The 18,816-nt window shown below is 48.2% G+C and overlaps 1 protein-coding gene across 3 annotated transcripts in view; it reads left to right on the top strand.

The window, feature by feature from the left end:
* The window catches only part of pnpla6 (patatin-like phospholipase domain containing 6), a 224,248-nt gene that overhangs the window by 102,606 nt on the left and 102,826 nt on the right, over positions 1-18,816 (top strand). For all 3 annotated transcript variants that reach the window (XM_034187299.1, XM_034187301.1, XM_034187298.1), the window contains exons 19-22: positions 15,462-15,585; positions 15,688-15,801; positions 15,873-15,945; positions 16,750-16,899. In XM_034187299.1, coding sequence (XP_034043190.1) covers positions 15,462-15,585; positions 15,688-15,801; positions 15,873-15,945; positions 16,750-16,899 — 461 coding nt within the window. The remainder of the gene's footprint in view (positions 1-15,461; positions 15,586-15,687; positions 15,802-15,872; positions 15,946-16,749; positions 16,900-18,816) is intronic.

Genomic DNA, 18,816 nt, shown 5'->3' with positions numbered 1-18,816 from the left:
TGTGACAGCTGGTACATCCACTTCTTTGTACCAGCTTACCGAACTCTTTCCAATTGGAGTCATATCCATACGTACAACTCTTGCCTGTAATTTTTTCACTCGTCGTCTTATTAGAGTTCGAAGCCTTTTGGGCCGATGCAATTCTCTCAAATCCTTGACTGTTATCAAATTAAAGGGGCCTTTTATCCAAACTACCCCTTTCCATATTCCAAATGGTCTTTTCTCCGTTGCCACATTTGCATACTGGATCAGTAGGTATCCCTTGGTCTCGAGGCTTCTGCGGGTCATGGACACCTCTGCTCCCGTGTCCACCAGATACGGTTCTCCATCCACATCAATGTAGCTATTGTCCCCCTCCCAGTAGGCATGGTCTAGCGTGACCCGCGCCTCCAAACCCATTACTTCTTCTGCCCTCCAGCCGCCGCTGAGGCTTGGCGGACTTCCTGGAGGGCTTTCCTTTGTTCTGGAGTTAATTTGTCGTACTCCTCTTTAGGGAGATAGCCACCACTATGAGGTGCAGGTGTAGGTCGCGATTGTGGTGGTGGTGGACCTCTCGGCTGATAGCTCCATTGTCCAGCTGGAGGCCTTTGATTTTTCCTCTGTGGTGTTTGATGCGGCTGAGGAGGTGGTGGTTTAGGCACTGAATTTCTTTTCTCCACTCCCACTGGTTTTTGTCCTGATCTCGGTGTGCTCTCATTCTTTCTCTTTTCTTCATAGAACTGCTGCTCCAAATCCCAGCTCTTTACCACCGCGTCCATTTGTGGGACTGTAGTGCCATTATTGGCATTTTCACAAAGGTTATCTCCTCTCTTCTTCCCTTAGTGACCTCTCTCAGTGCCCTAACATAGCGTTGTGGCAAAATCGTCTGTTTTAGCCCATGCCACACTTGAACTAATGTTTGACCTTTGTCTAGTCCAGCTTTAGCTCGAGCAATATGGGAATCTTCATCATTGGGATCTTCCAACACTAACCTGGCATAATGGTTTTGTGCTGGTTCACCCCGACTGATGGGTTGACTGGTAACTTGGGCCAGCCACATAGATTTACCCTCTTCGCTGTTAGAAGCTCTGTCAATAAGGGGCCACACTTCTTTCAAATAGTCCTTTAGGTCCTCATTTGGTTCTTTCTCTCTCACCAGCATCTTTAATTTCTTGAATTCACGGAATTCCCTGCCATCTGCTTGAATTTCAGCTTGAATTGCTGGCAGACTTTGCTCTCTAGATCCAGCAGGAAAGTCCTGATTTGGGAGGCTCGCTTGTAATCCTGACAATGGTGGAATTGTATCTCCTTCATCATCCAGATTTTCTTCATTAATTTCTCTCAACACTTGCCGTGACCAGCGTAAAGCTGCTGTTTTTACTTTTCTCAACATCACATCATGGGCAACGCCTAAATAGGCGACTCTGAAGTTATTTGTTAACTCTTTACAGGCGGTCAGTGTAGGATAGAAGGGCCACATTAGTATATTAGCCCACTCTCCAACAGTTGCTGTTACTTCGAGAGTTTTCTTTTCATCTTGTCGCTCAATCCACTCTTCTGGGATGTCATACCCAGTTTGTCCAACTTCTGGAGCATAGGTTTGTCACTTATCTTGGGTCTCCACTGGGTTGACCCTGACATCTCTTGCAATTCTCTCTGATGCTACACGCACATTATACACACCAACTTCTTTCTTTCGTCCTCTGTAGCGTCCAGTTCGTAGTTCTGCGCGTGAGACTTCTCTTTCCCCTACCACAGATAGCGGTTCATCCTCTCCCGAGTCTTGTGGATTGATCTCCTCTTCAGACTCTCTTTCCTGGTCCTCATCCATATCAGATTCATGGGAAGGACGTGGGTCTTGTGGTTGTGGGTCCCTGTTTTGTTCTAACCTTCGGGGTGACCCGGTTGCTTCGGTATTTCCGACTGGTAGAGGAATGAGTATAGGATCCTCTTCTCCATTATCCGGTGGAGGAGCCTGGAAAGGCTCTCTCATCCAAGATTGGGAGCTTATGGGGTGTATGATAGTCTGGAGCTCACTTGTAACTCGTTTTAATGTTGGTCGTGGGGTTTTAATCCTTAATTGCTGCACTCCCACAGCATGAACTGATCTTTTATCACTTGTCGCCGTGGGGATGGATTGCATCACTAGCGGGGGACTAGTTGCCATTCCACTTGCTCCGACTGCACCCTTCCTTGGACCTGCTCTATTTGGTCCTAGGTTCACCGCTTCAAGTGCCCTTCTCACTCGATCTTGCTCCTGCTCATTGCTAGTGACCACCACAATTTCTCTCATTGATCCCCATACTCCTGGGGTACGCATGTGTAGGTTCACGGCTGCCATGGCAACCTTTTCTGCCTCTTCCCATGTCATATGTCCAGATCGTAATCCATCCACACATATCACCACCCACCGATGCTGGCGTTCTTTGGCCAAATCAATAGCTGTTCCCAGAGTTTTCAGCATTTCCTCCATGTATTCGATCAAATTTTCTCTCCCTGGGTAGCTTTCAAAGGGCACATGTATGAGTGCATGATAAGCCATTCGCGGTGCGCTTGTTATCACCATCGATCTTCCGTCCAGACCTCTCCCCTTTATATTCTTAAGCTCTTCTTGGTATTCTCTGCCTGCCCGCTCCTTGAGCTTTGCTCGGAAATTTCGGTTGGCAATTTTCAGTCTGGGATTTGTGAAGACAATGAGACTATCTCCATCTATATCCCAAGGACTGCCAAAATAATGATATGCCCGTCTTCCATCTTGGGCCACAATTTTTTTAGTTCCTTCGGGCATAGGGTCCAATTCCTCCATGCCTGGTTCTGCTGGAGGTTTCTTCCTGTTATAAGGGAGTTTTTCCTTCCCACTGTAGCCAAGTGCTTGCTCACAGGGGGTCGTTTTGACCGTTGGGGTTTTACATCATTATTGTATGGCCTTGCCTTACAATATAAAGCGCCTTGGGGCAACTGTTTGTTGTGATTTGGCGCTATATAAAAAAAAAATTGATTGATTGATTGATAGTCAGATTCAGTGTATACATGGTGGGTTTTTGCTTTAGATTTTCTAAAGATCTCCTGCGAACGCCCTTCCTCTTTAATATGGTAACTCGGTCCGGCAACACATTCTTCAGCTTTAAGCTGTCCCAAGCTTCTGGGCCCACATTCCGGCGATTGATGGAATATCTGTCCAGACACTCCCTGAAGGCTTCTTCGTCTTTTATCCTGCTCAACCAGGCGTTCTGTCTGTTTTCTAACTGTTGAGGTTGTTCCTCTCACACTTTCCAAGGGCAAATTTGGCCACTCTGGGTCAAAGCTTGTGTGGAGCTGGTCCGGGCTTTTATATTCTTGACCATTTCCCCCAGGATTAGGACCTCCCGGGGATATCGATTCATCTCCACTTCCCTCTGGCTTGTGTTCCTCATCACTTTGTTCGGATTCGGCCTGGAAGTCTATCTTGCCTTCGTCTTCATTATCGAGGATCTGACTTCCACTCATATCTTCCATTATAGGATATTGTTCCTTAAGCATTCTTCCTAACCCTTTTAGCCGTTCTGCCATGGACTTAAACTGAGCATATACGGACGCTGATTTTGCTTTAACATCAACCAGGACCGTCTCTACTCCCAACAACCCAGCTGTCATTTTTACTACGGAGGCATAACTTTTCTCAGGGCTTATTAATAAGGTAGTGATTTGTCCTCTTTTCCATTCTTCTCCGAGAAGTTTGCACCACCATTCAAGCCACTCTCTGGTCCCCATTTTGTCCTTTGGGACTGGTGGGCTCCCCAAAACAGCCAGGATCTGCCCCTCCCTATGCTTACCTGGATAATATATCCCTAATGTGTGTATAGTTCCTGCCATATCTTCTTTGAAACATTCTTCATCAGTTTCCACACTTTGATCTATGACATATTTTTGAACTGTTTCTGCCCAAGTATCATATCCTCGTCCATACAATACCACTCTGTGTGGCCGAAAATCCACTTCTTTTCCCCCTTCATGTTCGGATTCAGGGTTTGCTACGGGTCCTGGCTCTCCTTCACCCATATTTTCACTGCTTATTTTTAATACTAAACTTACTGTTTCGTAATGATTGTCCTCTCTTTATTCTCTCGGTTGCTGAGATTGTCGATTCCACCACTGTCGTCTCCTTGACTTCAGTTATGGTCCTTGTCGTCTCGAGTCGTCTGCCTCTCAAAGCCTCTTTTGGCGCCTTGAGTCAGGGATGAGTGACAGACTACTTGGCTATTCAGCGCTAATTCCAGAGGTTAACTCCAAATCAGCTGCTCCTTTTCCCGCTTCTCCCCTCAGGAACCTCACGGGTTGATGATCCTATTCTCTCTTGTAGATCACCATTTTGCACGGTATACTCTCATACCTGCTTTCTTGACGATCCGATCCAGCAGGCTATCCCCGTCCGCTTCTTGTCCCAGTCCAGACGATCCAGCAGTGACACGTCTGCTTCTCGTCCTTGATCCCAGCTCCCTGGGATACTTACTCCTGTTGACTTTACTTCGTCCTTCTGGTGGTCGCCTCCAAATTTTCACACCTCTGGAGGACAGATATGTTTCAAGCCGTTACTGGACCTATACAGGCCATCAGCCGACACTCTCCACAACACTGTCTCCTTTGGTGATCTACTCAGAGGCTTTCCACCTACCCAATGGCAAAGACTCTCCTTTGGCCAGGATTCTTCCTCGGACCCGACTACACTTCGTCAGGTCCCTGTTCGGGCGCCACGTGTCAGATCCCGCTTTTTGGATACACGGCACACACTCACCCTCCGATCAATCAATCAATCAACTTTTTTCTTATATAGCGCCAAATCACAACAAACAGTTGCCCCAAGGCGCTCCATATTGCAAGGCAAGGCCATACAATAACCATGAAAAACCCCAACGGTCAAAACGACCCCCTATGAGCAAGCACTTGGCCACAGTGGGAAGGAAAAACTCCCTTTTAACAGGAAGAAACCTCCAGCAGAACCAGGCTCAGAGAGGGGCAGTCTTCTGCTGAGACTGGTTGGGGCTGAGGGAAAGAACCAGGAAAAAGACATGCCGAGAAGGGGGGCAGAGATCGATCACTAATGATTAAATGCAGAGTGATGCATACGGAGCAAAAAAAGAAAGAAACAGTGCATCATGGGAACCCCCCCACAGTCTACGTCTAAAGCAACATAACCAAGGGATGGTCCAGGGTCACCCGATCCAGCCCTAACTATAAGCCTTAGCGAAAAGGAAAGTTTTAAGCCTAATCTTACAAGTAGAGAGGGTATCTGTCTCCCTGATCTGAATTGGGAGCTGGTTCCACAGGAGAGGAGCCTGAAAGCTGAAGGCTCTGCCTCCCATTCTACTCTTACAAACCCTAGGAACTACAAGTAAGCCCGCAGTCTGAGAGTGAAGCGCTCTAATGGGGTAATATGGTACTACGAGGTCCCTAAGATAAGATGGGACCTGATTATTCAAAACCTTATAAGTAAGAAGAAGAATTTTAAATTATATTCTAGAATTAACAGGAAGCCAATGAAGAGAGGCCAACACGGGTGAGATATGCTCTCTCCTGCTAGTCCCCGTCAGTACTCTAGCTGCAGCATTCTGAACCAACTGAAGGCTTTTTAGGGAACTTTTAGGACAACCTGATAATAATCAATCAATCAATCAATCAACTTTTTTTTTATATAGCGCCAAATCACAACAAACAGTTGCCCCAAGGCGCTTTAATAGTGAATTACAATAGTCCAGCCTAGAGGAAATAAATGCATGAATTAGTTTTTCAGCATCACTCTGAGACAAGACCTTTCTGATTTTAGAGATATTGCGTAAATGCAAAAAGGCAGTCCTACATATTTGTTTAATATGTGCTTTGAATGACATATCCTGATCAAAAATAACTCCAAGATTTCTCACAGTATTACTAGAGATCAGGGAAATGCCATCCAGAGTAACGATCTGGTTAGACACCATGCTTCTAAGATTTGTGGGGCCAAGTACAATAACTTCAGTTTTATCTGAGTTTAAAAGCAGGAAATTAGAGGTCATCCATGTCTTTATGTCTGTAAGACAATCCTGCAGTTTAGCTAATTGGTGTGTATCCTCTGGCTTCATGGATAGATAAAGCTGGGTATCATCTGCGTAACAATGAAAATTTAAGCAATACCGTCTAATAATACTGCCCAAGGGAAGCATGTATAAAGTGAATAAAATTGGTCCTAGCACAGAACCTTGTGGAACTCCATAATTAACTTTAGTCTGTGAAGAAGATTCCCCATTTACATGAACAAACTGTAATCTATTAGACAAATATGATTCAAACCACCGCAGCGCAGTGCCTTTAATACCTATGACATGCTCTAATCTCTGTAATAAAATTTTATGGTCAACAGTATCAAAAGCAGCACTGAGGTCCAACAGAACAAGCACAGAGATAAGTCCACTGTCCGAAGCCATAAGAAGATCATTTGTAACCTTCACTAATGCTGTTTCTGTACTATGATGAATTCTAAAACCTGACTGAAACTCTTCAAATAGACCATTCCTCTGCAGGTGATCAGTTAGCTGTTTTACAACTACCCTCTCAAGAATCTTTGAGAGAAAAGGAAGGTTGGAGATTGGCCTATAATTAGCTAAGATAGCTGGGTCAAGTGATGGCTTTTTAAGTAATGGTTTAATTACTGCCACCTTAAAGGCCTGTGGTACATAACCAACTAACAAAGATAGATTGATCATATTTAAGATTGAAGCATTAAATAATGGTAGGACTTCCTTGAGCAGCCTGGCAGGAATGGGGTCTAATAAGCATGTTGATGGTTTGGATGAAGTAACTAATGAAAATAACTCAGACAGAACAATCGGAGAGAAAGAGTCTAACCAAATACCGGCATCACTGAAAGCAGCCAAAGATAACGATACATCTCCGATGAGTGTGTTTGTGTACAAAACCAGCTCTCCGTCTCTGGGGTCCGACCTTCATGTCTCCACGGGTATTACCCGGCAGGGCTGCACAAAGGCAGTTCAAGCTGGTGGCGAGGAGATTCGTCTAGCTGCTCACTGCCTCCATCCTGACGTCCACCCCGCTGAAGCTGATCTCGCACCCCGGTCGAATAGCTTTCTCAGGAACCAGGATACGAACCGGCCACGCCCGTTAACGGCAGCTCTCCTCTTGTGGATCAGGGCTCTTGGAATGTTGCTAGATTTTAAATTTAGTGATTCGTACAGCGAGTCCCCAGGATGTGTTATTTTCATTAAAAAACCAGACTAACCTTTTTGTTGGGAAAGTGTAGTGACACGGACCCACAACAGGGGGCGTAAATGAACGGACAATAGAGGGAGTTAAATTTGAACACTTTACTGTTGTGAATGTCACAACCACACACAGCAGATTATAGAATAAATACAAGTCAATGGATAAAGGTGTCGTGTGGGCAGGCTCGACGATAGGAGACGTCCGTCTGGAGAAGAACCGGAACCACACGATTTCCACCGCCACCGAACCCGAAGGATACTGGAGCCGCCAGGTCCCGAGTCCCCCAGGTGGCCACCGTCTCAGCGTGTCGGATCTGGTACTGCTGGCGAAGAGCAAAGACAGTCAAGTGTGGGTGTGTGCACACCCCGTAACAACAACAGTGGGAATTCCACCTCCACCTCTAACACACACTCGTGCAGCGTCTGAGTAACCAGTTATCTGGTGGGAAGTAGAACGAAACAGTCGCGGCCCACGCCGGTCCTCTGTGTAGACAGCTGCAGCAAAGTAGCTCTTGAAATCACTTATTACAATACGCAGGCAGAGAAAGTTACCTCCAAAGAAGTACGATATCTCGACGACGTGGTGGAGGTGTCATCCTGCTTTTATCCGGGGTGAAGTGCAGATGATCGGTGACAGCTGTCATAGTTGATGAGTGACAGCTGTCACCTCGGCTGTTCCTGTAAGGCGACAGCGCCCCCTCGTGCCTGAAGCCTGCACTTCAGGCAGGGCGCCCTCTGGTGGTGGGCCAGCAGTACCTCCTCTTCTGGCGGCCCACACAACAGGACCCCCCCCCCCCCCCCCCCTCAACGGGCGCCTCCTGGCTCCTTGTCCGGGTGGCGACGGTAAAAATCGGCCAGGAGGGCCGGGTCCAGGATGAAGCTCCTCTTCACCCAGGAGCGTTCTTCGGGTCCATACCCCTTCCAGTCCACCAAATATTGGAAACCCCGGCCCATTCGACGGACATCCAGGAGCCGGCGTACTGTCCAAGCTGGCTCCCCGTCGATGATACGGGCAGGAGGCGGCGCCGGACCGGGTGTACAGAGGGGTGAGGTGTGATGTGGTTTCAACCTTGACACGTGAAAGACTGGATGGATCCGCAGTGAGGACGGGAGTTGGAGCCTCACTGCGGCGGGACTGAGGACCTTGAGGATCCTGAAGGGCCCTATGTATCGGTCCTTCAGTTTGGGGGAAGCCACCTGGAGGGGTATGTCCCGTGTGGATAGCCATACCTCCTGCCCGGGCTGATATGCGGGAGCCGGGGACCGTCGACGGTCTGCATGGGACTTTGCCCTTGTCCTGGCCCTCAACAAGGCCGAACGGGCGGTGTGCCACACCCGACGGCATCTCCGCAGGTGGGCCTGGACTGAGGGTACACCGACCTCTCCCTCCACCACAGGAAACAAAGGGGGCTGGTACCCCAGACACACCTCGAACGGGGAGAGGCCGGTGGCAGAGGACACTTGGCTGTTATGCGCATACTCGATCCAGGCAAGGTGTTCACTCCAAGCCGTCGGGTGTGCGGATGTGGTACATCGCAGGGCCTGCTCCAGCTCTTGGTTAGCCCGTTCAGCCTGTCCGTTGGTCTGAGGGTGATACCCAGACGAGAGGCTCACGGTGGCCCCCAGCTCCCGGCAGAAACTTCTCCAAACCTGCGAGGAAAACTGGGGACCACGATCTGAGACGATGTCTGTTGGTATCCCATTCAGACGTACGACATGGTGGACCAGGAGATCCGCTGTCTGCTCGGCCGACGGGAGCTTCGGGAGGGCCACGAAGTGGGCCGCCTTGGAGAACCGGTCCACTATCGTGAGGATGGTGGTGTGCCCCCGGGACGGCGGGAGGCCCATGACGAAATCCAGACCAATGTGGGACCAGGGGCGATGAGGCACAGGAAGCGGCTGAAGGAGTCCCTGTGCCTTTTGGTGGTCCGCCTTGCCCCTGGCGCAGGTGGTGCAGGCCTGGATGTAAGCCCGGACGTCAGCCTCCAGGGACGCCCACCAGAAGCGCTGCCTGACCACTGCCACGGTCCTACGCACCCCTGGGTGGCAGGAGAACTTGGACCCGTGACAGAAGTCCAGGACGGCAGCCCTGGCTTCTGGTGGGACGTATAGTCTATTCTTCGGCCCTGTTCCGGGATCCGGGATCCGTGCCAGGGCCTCCTGGACGGTCTTCTCCACGTCCCAGGTAAGGGTGGCCACGATAGTGGACTCCGGTACGATGGGTTCCGGTGGATCCGACAGCTCGGTCTTGACTTCATGTTCATGTACCCGGGACAAGGCATCCGACCTCTGGTTTTTGGTCCCGGGGCGGTAGGTGATCCGGAAGTCAAAACGGCCGAAGAACAGTGACCAGCGGGCTTGCCTGGGGTTCAGTCGCCTGGCGGTCCTGATATACTCCAGGTTCCGGTGGTCAGTAAAAACCGTGAAAGGCACTGACGCTCCCTCCAGCAGGTGTCTCCACTCCTCAAGAGCCTCTTTCACCGCTAGGAGTTCTCGATTGCCCACGTCATAGTTCCGCTCTGCTGGGGTCAACCTGCGGGAGAAATGGGCACACGGGTGAAGAACCTTATCGGTCTCTCCGCTCTGGGATAGCACGGCTCCTATCCCTGAGTCCGAGGCGTCCACTTCAACCACAAACTGGCGACTGGGATCGGGCTGCACCAAGACGGGTGCAGTCGAGAAGCGCTGTTTCAACTCCCTGAACGCGGCATCGCACTGATCCGACCAGGTGAAGGGAACTTTTGGTGAGGTCAGGGCTGTCAGGGGGTGAACTACCTGACTATACCCCTTAATGAACCTCCTGTAAAAATTTGCGAAGCCGAGGAACTGTTGCAGCTTCCTCCGGCTCGTAGGTTGGGGCCAGTCTCTCACCGCCGCGACCTTGGCCGGATCTGGGGCGACGGAGTTGAAGGAGATGATAAACCCCAGGAAGGACAAAGAGGTGCAGTGAAACTCACACTTCTCGCCCTTCACAAACAGCCGGTTCTCCAACAACCGCTGCAGGACCTGACGTACATGCCGTACATGGGTCTCAGGGTCCGGAGAAAAAATGAGTATACCGTCCAAATACACGAAGACGAATCGGTGCAGGAAGTCCCGCAAGACATCATTTACCAAAGCTTGGAACTTCGCGGGGGCGTTAGTGAGGCCGAACGGCATGACCAGGTACTCAAAATGACCTAACGGGGTGTTGAATGCCGTCTTCCACTCGTCTCCCTTCCGGACCCGAACTAGGTGATATGCGTTCCTAAGATCCAGCTTTGTGAATATTTTGGCTCCATGCCGGGGGGTGAACACCGAATCCAACAAAGGCAACGGGTATCGGTTGCGAACCGTGATCTCGTTCAGCCCCCGATAATCAATGCATGGACGAAGACCGCCATCTTTCTTGCCCACAAAAAAGAAACCTGCTCCCATCGGGGAGGTGGAGTTCCGGATCAGCCCGGCAGCTAATGAGTCCCGGATGTAGGTCTCCATCGATTCACGCTCAGGTCGTGAGAGGTTGTACAGCCTGCTGGACGGGAACTCCACGCCTGGAATCAAATCGTTGGCGCAATCGTACGGACGGTGCGGGGGAAGGGTGAGTGCCCGAGTCTTGCTGAAAACGTCAGCAAGATCGTGGTACTCAACCGGCACCGCCGACAGATTGGGAGGGACTTTGACCTGCTCCTTAGCCTGGGAAGTGGGAGGGACCGAGGATCCTAAACACCCCCGATGGCAGGTCTCGCTCCACTGTACCACCACCCCTGACGGCCAATCAATCCTGGGATTGTGTTTTAGCATCCATGGGAACCCCAGAATCACACGGGAGGTAGAGGGGGTCACAAAAAACTCTATCTCCTCCCGATGATTCCCTGACACCACCAGAGTTACTGGTAGTGTCCTGTGTGTGATTAAAGGGAGTAGGGTGCCATCTAGTGCTCGCACCTGCAATGGCGAAGGAAGCGCCACCAGAGGGAGCCCTACCTCCCTGGCCCATCTGCTGTCTAGCAGATTCCCTTCTGACCCTGTGTCTACCAGTGCTGGGGCCTGAAGGGTTAAATCCCCGCTAAGGATTGTAACTGGGAGCCGTGTGGAAATATGTGTGTGTCCCATGTGAATTTCTTGGCCCACCCTAAGCCCAGTTTCTAGGGGCGGGCGTTGGTGTTTAACCGTTCGGGGCAGTCTCTCAATTGGTGCTCAATTGAGCCGCAAACAAAACACGCCCCGCGGGGAAGCCTCCTCTGTCTAGTCGGTGGTCTATATGTGGCCCTGCCCGTGTCCATAGCTTCGTCAGCAGGGGGAGCTGTAGCCACACGGGGCATAGAGGCCATGGAGCGTGGGAAGGGCGGACCTCTTTCGGACCCGGAAGGAAGAGGGACGGCGCGTGCCCGGCCACGCCCCTCGTCTCGTTCCCGACGGCGTTCCTCCAACCGATTGTCTAACCGTATAACAAGGTCGATAAGCCCATCTAATTCCCACGGTTCGTCCTTTGCCACCAGGTGCTCCTTCAGGACCGACGACAGTCCATTTACGAAGGCGGCGCGGAGCGCAGCGTTATTCCAGCCGGACCTCGCAGCCGCAATGCTGAAGTCGACTGCATAAGTGGCTGCGCTCCGGCGTCCCTGTCTCATTGAAAGCAGCACAGTTGAAGCGGTCTCTCCCCTGTTAGGGTGATCAAACACGGTTTTGAACTCCCTCACAAACCCATTGTACGTATGAAGGAGCCTTGAATTTTGCTCCCAAAGCGCCGTAGCCCAAGCGCGTGCCTCTCCTCGAAGCAGATTAATTACATAAGCTACTTTACTAGCATCAGACGCGTACATGACGGGACGTTGTGCAAAGACGAGCGAACACTGCATGAGAAAGTCCGCGCACGTCTCCACACAACCTCCGTACAGCTCTGGGGGGCTTATGTATGCTTCAGGGGATGGTGGGAGGGGTTGTTGAATGACCACTGGAACATTCATATCCTGCACAGGGTCGGCAGGAGGAGGAGCTGCAGCAGCGCCCTGAGCGCTCGCCGCCACCTGTGCGGAGAGAACCTCCACCCTGCGGTTCAAGAGGATGTTTTGCTCGGCCATCTGATCCAACCGAGCCGTAAAGGCGGTGAGGATGTGCTGCAGCTCACCAATCACGCCTCCTGCAGACGCCTGTGCACCCTGCTCTCCCATTGGTCATTCAATTGCTGGGTGACGCCCCTCGGAGTCCATGACGCTGGCCGAGATATCCTGTTGGGAAAGTGTAGTGACACGGACCCACAACAGGGGGCGTAAATGAACGGACAATAGAGGGAGTTAAATTTGAACACTTTACTGTTGTGAATGTCACAACCACACACAGCAGATTATAGAATAAATACAAGTCAGTGGATAAAGGTGTCGTGTGGGCAGGCTTGACGATAGGAGACGTCCGTCTGGAGAAGAACCGGAACCACACGATTTCCACCGCCACCGAACCCGAAGGATACTGGAGCCGCCAGGTCCCGAGTCCCCCAGGTGGCCACCGTCTCAGCGTGTCGGGTCTGGTACTGCTGGCGAAGAGCAAAGACAGTCAAGTGTGGGTGTGTGTACACCCCATAACAACAATGGTGGGAATTCCACCTCCACCTCTAACACACACTCGTGCAGCGTCTGAGTAACCACTTATCTGGTGGGAAGTAGAACGAAACAGTCGCGGCCCACGCCGGTCCTCTGGGTAGACAGCTGCAACAAAGTAGCTCTTGAAATCACTTATTACAATACGCAGACAGAGAAAGTTACCTCCAAAGAAGTACGATATCTCGGCGACGTGGTGGAGGTGTCATCCTGCTTTTATCCGGGGTGAAGTGCAGATGATCGGTGACAGCTGTCATAGTTGATGAGTGACAGCTGTCACCTCGGCTGTTCCTGTAAGGCGGCAGCGCCCCCTCGTGCCTGAAGCCCGCACTTCAGGCAGGGCACCCTCTGGTGGTGGGCCAGCAGTACCTCCTCTTCTGGGGCCCCACACAACACTTTTAGAGCCTTTTGATGTTGTACACCCAATAACCTTTAACTTTTACACCTTAAGAAGCATCAATAATCCAATGTCCGAGCCTTAACACTTTAACTGCATGCTTGGAAATTTATTGCAGGTTTTGCAAGTGCTGATAACATAATCAAAATAGGTTATATGGTGATAATTTCACAACAGTAATTCAAGTATAATTAGAATAATGATTGGCAGAGATTTTTGTTTTAATTCAATAATTCTGACTGATCTTACTTTGACTGGGACTGGATTGACTTCTTAACAATTTTTTCTAGGAGTGAGGGAAGGAGATTTTTGAGGTTAGGGTCCGCAGCTCGATGAACTTGATTTCCTCTTCATCAGCTATTAATCGTTAGCTGACCATAATCCTTGTATGATGTTGTAATCCTTTAGGAAGTTAATCCACATAAGAATTTATTCCGTCTTCAATCAACCAAAAGTTGATCTAATCCATTCTGGTATGCGGTGATGTTCTTTGAGAGAGAAATCGTTGAACATTCCCCACTCAGACTTAAGGCCAGTGGTTATTCTCCATTGTTCTGCTACTCCGTGACTGGACGGCCTGAGTGGGAGATGAAATCTCTCTCAAATGATCTTTTATGGCTCCAGTCCTCTCACTCCACGATTCCAATTGCTGCTCACAAGATGGTCAAGTCTTGTGATCTCCTCGTAGCAGGGGAGTAGTGGCAACAGCACCTCTCCCTGGAAGAATAACCCCGTTTACTGGTATTTCAACAGGTTATATATGTTCTTGACTCCAGTCATCCTCAGATGATCTTGGTTACCATGGGGACGCGGTTGACTCAAAACCTCCTCCCTTCTCCTTCTGGAAATCTCCGCAGCCCCTACCAGTAACTTATTTCTCAAGTTCCTCTTTTCTGTTAACACTTCAGCTTTTCTGAGAATTCATTCTTTTAAATAATTTCTTTAGAATCACATCAATCATATTCAGTCATTTCATTACAACTCTCTTTCACATAAAAACAATTCATATGATCATATACAAACATTTTCATTCCTTATTATTCATTTAATTTTTACCAACATCTTAATCATTTGATCAGTTGTTTAACATCAGCTTTTCTTGCCCTGCTTGTGACATCTTCTTCACTTCCTCTTTTCTCTGACTCTGCACTCTTTATGAAAAACAACTCATATAATCATTCATTTCACTTATTTGTAACATACTTTTTCTAATCAACTCTTAATTTTAACACATTAATACTTCATTTGATCATACTTGTCATGTTAGAATCATTCATAGACATATTCCATCGTCTTCACCACCGAGTTCATTCCGTGGGCCTCCCCATTTGCAATGGAAAAGTCCGGTATGACCTCACTTACTCCTGGAAGGTACCAAAAATTGTGCAGTTTAATCCAACAGCATGTATATTAATTCCATGACTCGTATTATATTCCAAGATGAAAACAAGCTGAAAGCAACCTTAAAGTCATCTTTCCTGATGAAAAAAAAAAATTGTCCCAGTTAACTACACCAAGACCTGTAGAAACTGCATTCCGTTCTGCCTGTAATTTACTAAAACATTTTTTCCAAATAATCCGTGTCTGCTACGTTTAACCTGCTTGGATCTTCATGAACACCAACCGAATTTCAGACGTTTTATATATATTACTCTAGAAGAAACAGCACAAACAATGCTGTAAAGGACAATAAGCAGGGCATTAAAGAACAAACTTCACTTTCCCCCAGAATGACATGAACAGGAAGTGATCGCAGCTCAAATCAATTCCCAAATGGAGAACCCACTTGAGCTTCTCATATGTTTACATAAAGCAAACATAATAACATCTGTAAACACAGAGAATATAGTCACGAGAGTTTTAGGCACAGTATACAAAGAGTTTTATGTTGTGATTTTAATGCTGTTGTCCGTGTGCAGTAGTTAAATTGCAGCCTGATCAGACCTTCTCAGTGCATTTCTCAATGTTAATGACATCTCGCAGAGCAGCGACCTGTGAGATTTTGCTGGATTTGAAACCTCAAGAGGGCGATTTGGCCTCCAAACCATGTCAATCGTATCAGGCCTTAAAAATCCATATCGGTTGACTCCTACTAGCAATATGTGTGGATTATTGAAGGATTGTGATCGGTATTGAATGGGCACCCAAGTATGTAGGTATCACATTGAGACATAGGTTTTTGCCCCACCCCTCCTCGTCACCACTGAGTGATAAAACTTCTGCTGCTAACTGCTATGATACTGTCTTACTTCTGTATTTCCCTGTTCACATCTGCAGACAGGATGACAAATCTGACTGCACTTACATTATCCTTAATGGCCGACTGCGTTCAGTCATCCGCAAGTCAAATGGCAAGAAAGAGTTAGTTGGGGAGTATGGCAGAGGAGACCTCATTGGAGTGGTGAGAACAAGACCTTTTGTCTTATGGCTACTGTCCACAGTCTGGGTTTGTGTAAGACTGATTTCTGTCATCAAGTGAATCCTGTTACATTATATGCAATAGGTGGAGGCTTTGACCAAACAACCAAGAGCTACTACAGTCCATGCTGTGAGAGACACAGAGTTGGTCAAACTGCCCGAGGGAACGCTCAACAACATCAAACGACGATATCCCCAGGTATCCCCAGCTCTAAGCTTATGAAATTGTGGATAATTGAACGGGCACCAATGCTTGATGTCTGTATTTAGGTGGTTACGAGGTTAATCCACCTATTGGGCCAAAAGATTCTGGGAAACCTGCAACAGAGTCGGCCATTCTCGGGTAAGGCAATGGCAACAACTGTTTTAATCATGGTAATGAAAGAGCTCCAGTTACCCCAAAGGGTGATTTATTTTATCTTATATGAATAAATCAGGGTATGCTTCCAACTCACCTCCCTTCTGGGAATTATTGCCAACTTTGATGCTGATACGTTTGTAGAAAACTGTTCTATAATTCCCAGTAAAATAACCTAAACATAAAAGCAAAATATTAAAGTTATATAAAGGATGATTCTTGTATACTGGGTGGTGTGCAGTGAAAGAAAACATACCTCAGTCACTTTGTGAGAGCACTTCATTTGCCTGTTTTGTCCATATGAATATTTGTTTAATTATGGTGTTGGTCAGTTAGGAGGTGATTAGTGGGGAGGTGATGGTCTGGTGGTTAAGTATTGGGCTTCAGACCAGAAAATCCTCGGTTCAAAACCAAGCTAGACCGGAAAATCACTAAGGGCTCTTGGGCAAGGTCCTTAATCCCCTAGTTGCTCCCGGTGTGTAGCGAGCGCTTTCCATGGCAGCACCCTGACATCGGTGTATGATTGTGTCTGTGTGAATGGGTGAATGTGAGGCATAATTATAAACCGCTTTGAGCTTCTGATGCAGATGGAAAAGTGCTATAGAAATGCAGTCCATTGTTTAGTTTATCGTCAATCACAAAGAATTTAGCTAGCACTAAATGTCACTCCTATTTGAGTAAATGCACTGCTCCCCTTAAGGCTGGTGTCGCTGTTGTGGTTTGCTCTGCAATCAACAGATTCCCTCCTTAATTTATTTTCCTTTTGTGTGCTGTGATCTTGTTGTCCAGGTTCAGCCCTCAAACTTCCAAGTATGACAGGCAGTGCTGATGTGACCAACCCTGCTAGCAACCTCTCCACCGTGGCTGTCTTGCCTGTGTGTGATGAGGTGCCGATCAATGCATTCAACCTGGAGCTCAGCCATGCTCTTAGTGCTATCGGTAAGTAATTTAAGGTCTCTTTGTCTTGGACAGCTGGATTGCCGCCTGATTTTGTCTTGTTACATGAGTAGACATTCAAAGTACAACCCCTGGCAAAAATTATGTAATCACCGGCCTCGGAGGATGTTCATTCAGTTGTTTAATTTTGTACAAAAAAAGCAGCTCACAGACATGACACAAAACTAAAGTCATTTCAAATGGCAACTTTCTTGTTATGTGGGCCGCTGAAGAGGAGGTACTGCTGGCCCACCACCACCAGAGGGCGCCCTGCTTGGAGTGCGGGCTCCAAGCACGAGAGGGCGCCGGACCCTGAAGAAGTGACAGCTGTCATTCATCCCCTGCACCAGCTGTCACTCGTTCAGCATCATCATCACCATCTTAAAAGCCGGATCGTGACTCCACCTCCTCGCCGAGAAATCGACTACCGAGAGGTACTTTCTCTGCTGATTAACACGTTGTGTAGGATTCTGAATTTCTGTTGCAGCCGGTATCCTGTGGTGTTCACCCTTATCTGGGAAGTGGCGTGGAGCGTGACGACGACAACCGCGCTACAAGATAAGTGGTCACACTAGGAGCTGCACGAGTGTGTGATTCGGAGGTGGAGGTTCTCCTCCTAACTGTGTACAGACTATAGACCACTGAGTGTAAGGATTTACACTCATTCATCTTTTCTCTGCTTTCTGCCAGCAGTACCAGGGTCGACAGCCGAAGACAGAGGTCACCTGGGGATTCGGGACTTGGCGGCTCCGGTGTTCTTCAGACCGTTGGTGGTGGAGGCCGTGTGGGACGCGGTCTCTCTCTCGTCGGGGTCTTCTATCGTCGAGCCTGCCCACACGTCACCTGGTGTTAATTGACTTTGCAATTTCTGTACATTTAGTTGTGTATTGTCACAACAGTAAATTGTTACCTTTTGGCTTACTCATTGTCCATTCATTTGCGCCCCCTGTTGTGGGTCCGTGCTACGACACCTTCCCAACATTTCTGGCTTTAAGAAACACTATAAGAAATCAGGAAAAAAAATTGTGGCAGTCAGTAACAGTTCCTTTTTTTTAGACCAAGCAGAGGGAAAAACATATGGACTCTCAATTCTGAGGAAAAAATTATGGAATAATGAAAAACAAAAGAACGCTCCAACACCACTAGTATTTTGTTGCACCACCTCTGGCTTTTATAACAGCTTGCAGTCTGTGAGGCATGGACTTAATGAGTGAGAAACAGTACTCTTCATCAATCTGGCTCCAACTTTCTCTGATTGATGTTGCCAGATCAGCTTTGCAGGTTGGAGCCTTGTCATGGACCATTTTCTTCAACTTCCACCAAAGATTTTCAATTGGATTAAGATCCGGACTATTTGCAGGCCATGACATTGACCCTATGTGTCTTTTTGCAAGGAATGTTTTCACAGTTTTTGCTCTATGGCAAGATGCATTATCATCTTGAAAAATGATTTCATCATCCCCAAACATCCTTTCAATTGATGGGATAAGAAAAGTGTCCAAAATATCAATGTAAACTTGTGCATTTATTGATGATGTAATGACAGCCATCTCCCCAGTGCCTTTACCTGACATGCAGCCCCATATCATCAATGACTGTGGAAATTTACATGTTCTTTTCAGGCAGTAATCTTTATAAATCTCATTGGAACGGCACCAAACAAAAGTTCCAGCATCATCACCTTGCCCAATGCAGATTCGAGATTCATCACTGAATATGACTTTCATCCAGTCATTCACAGTCCAAGATTGCTTTTCCTTAGCCCATTATAACCCTGTTTTTTCTGTTTAAGTGTCAATGATGGCTTTCGTTTAGCTTTTCTTTATGTAAATCCCATTTCCTTTAGGCGGTTTCTTACAGTGCAGTCACAGACGTTGACTCCAGTTTCCTCCCATTCGTTCCTCATTTGTTTTGTTGTGC

The sequence above is a fragment of the Thalassophryne amazonica genome, chromosome 15 (genome assembly GCF_902500255.1).
Source record: "Thalassophryne amazonica chromosome 15, fThaAma1.1, whole genome shotgun sequence".
In the NCBI taxonomy this organism is placed as follows: Eukaryota; Metazoa; Chordata; class Actinopteri; order Batrachoidiformes; family Batrachoididae; genus Thalassophryne; species Thalassophryne amazonica.
Note: the sequence above shows the minus strand (reverse complement) of the source record. Positions and strands in the feature narration are given on the sequence as shown.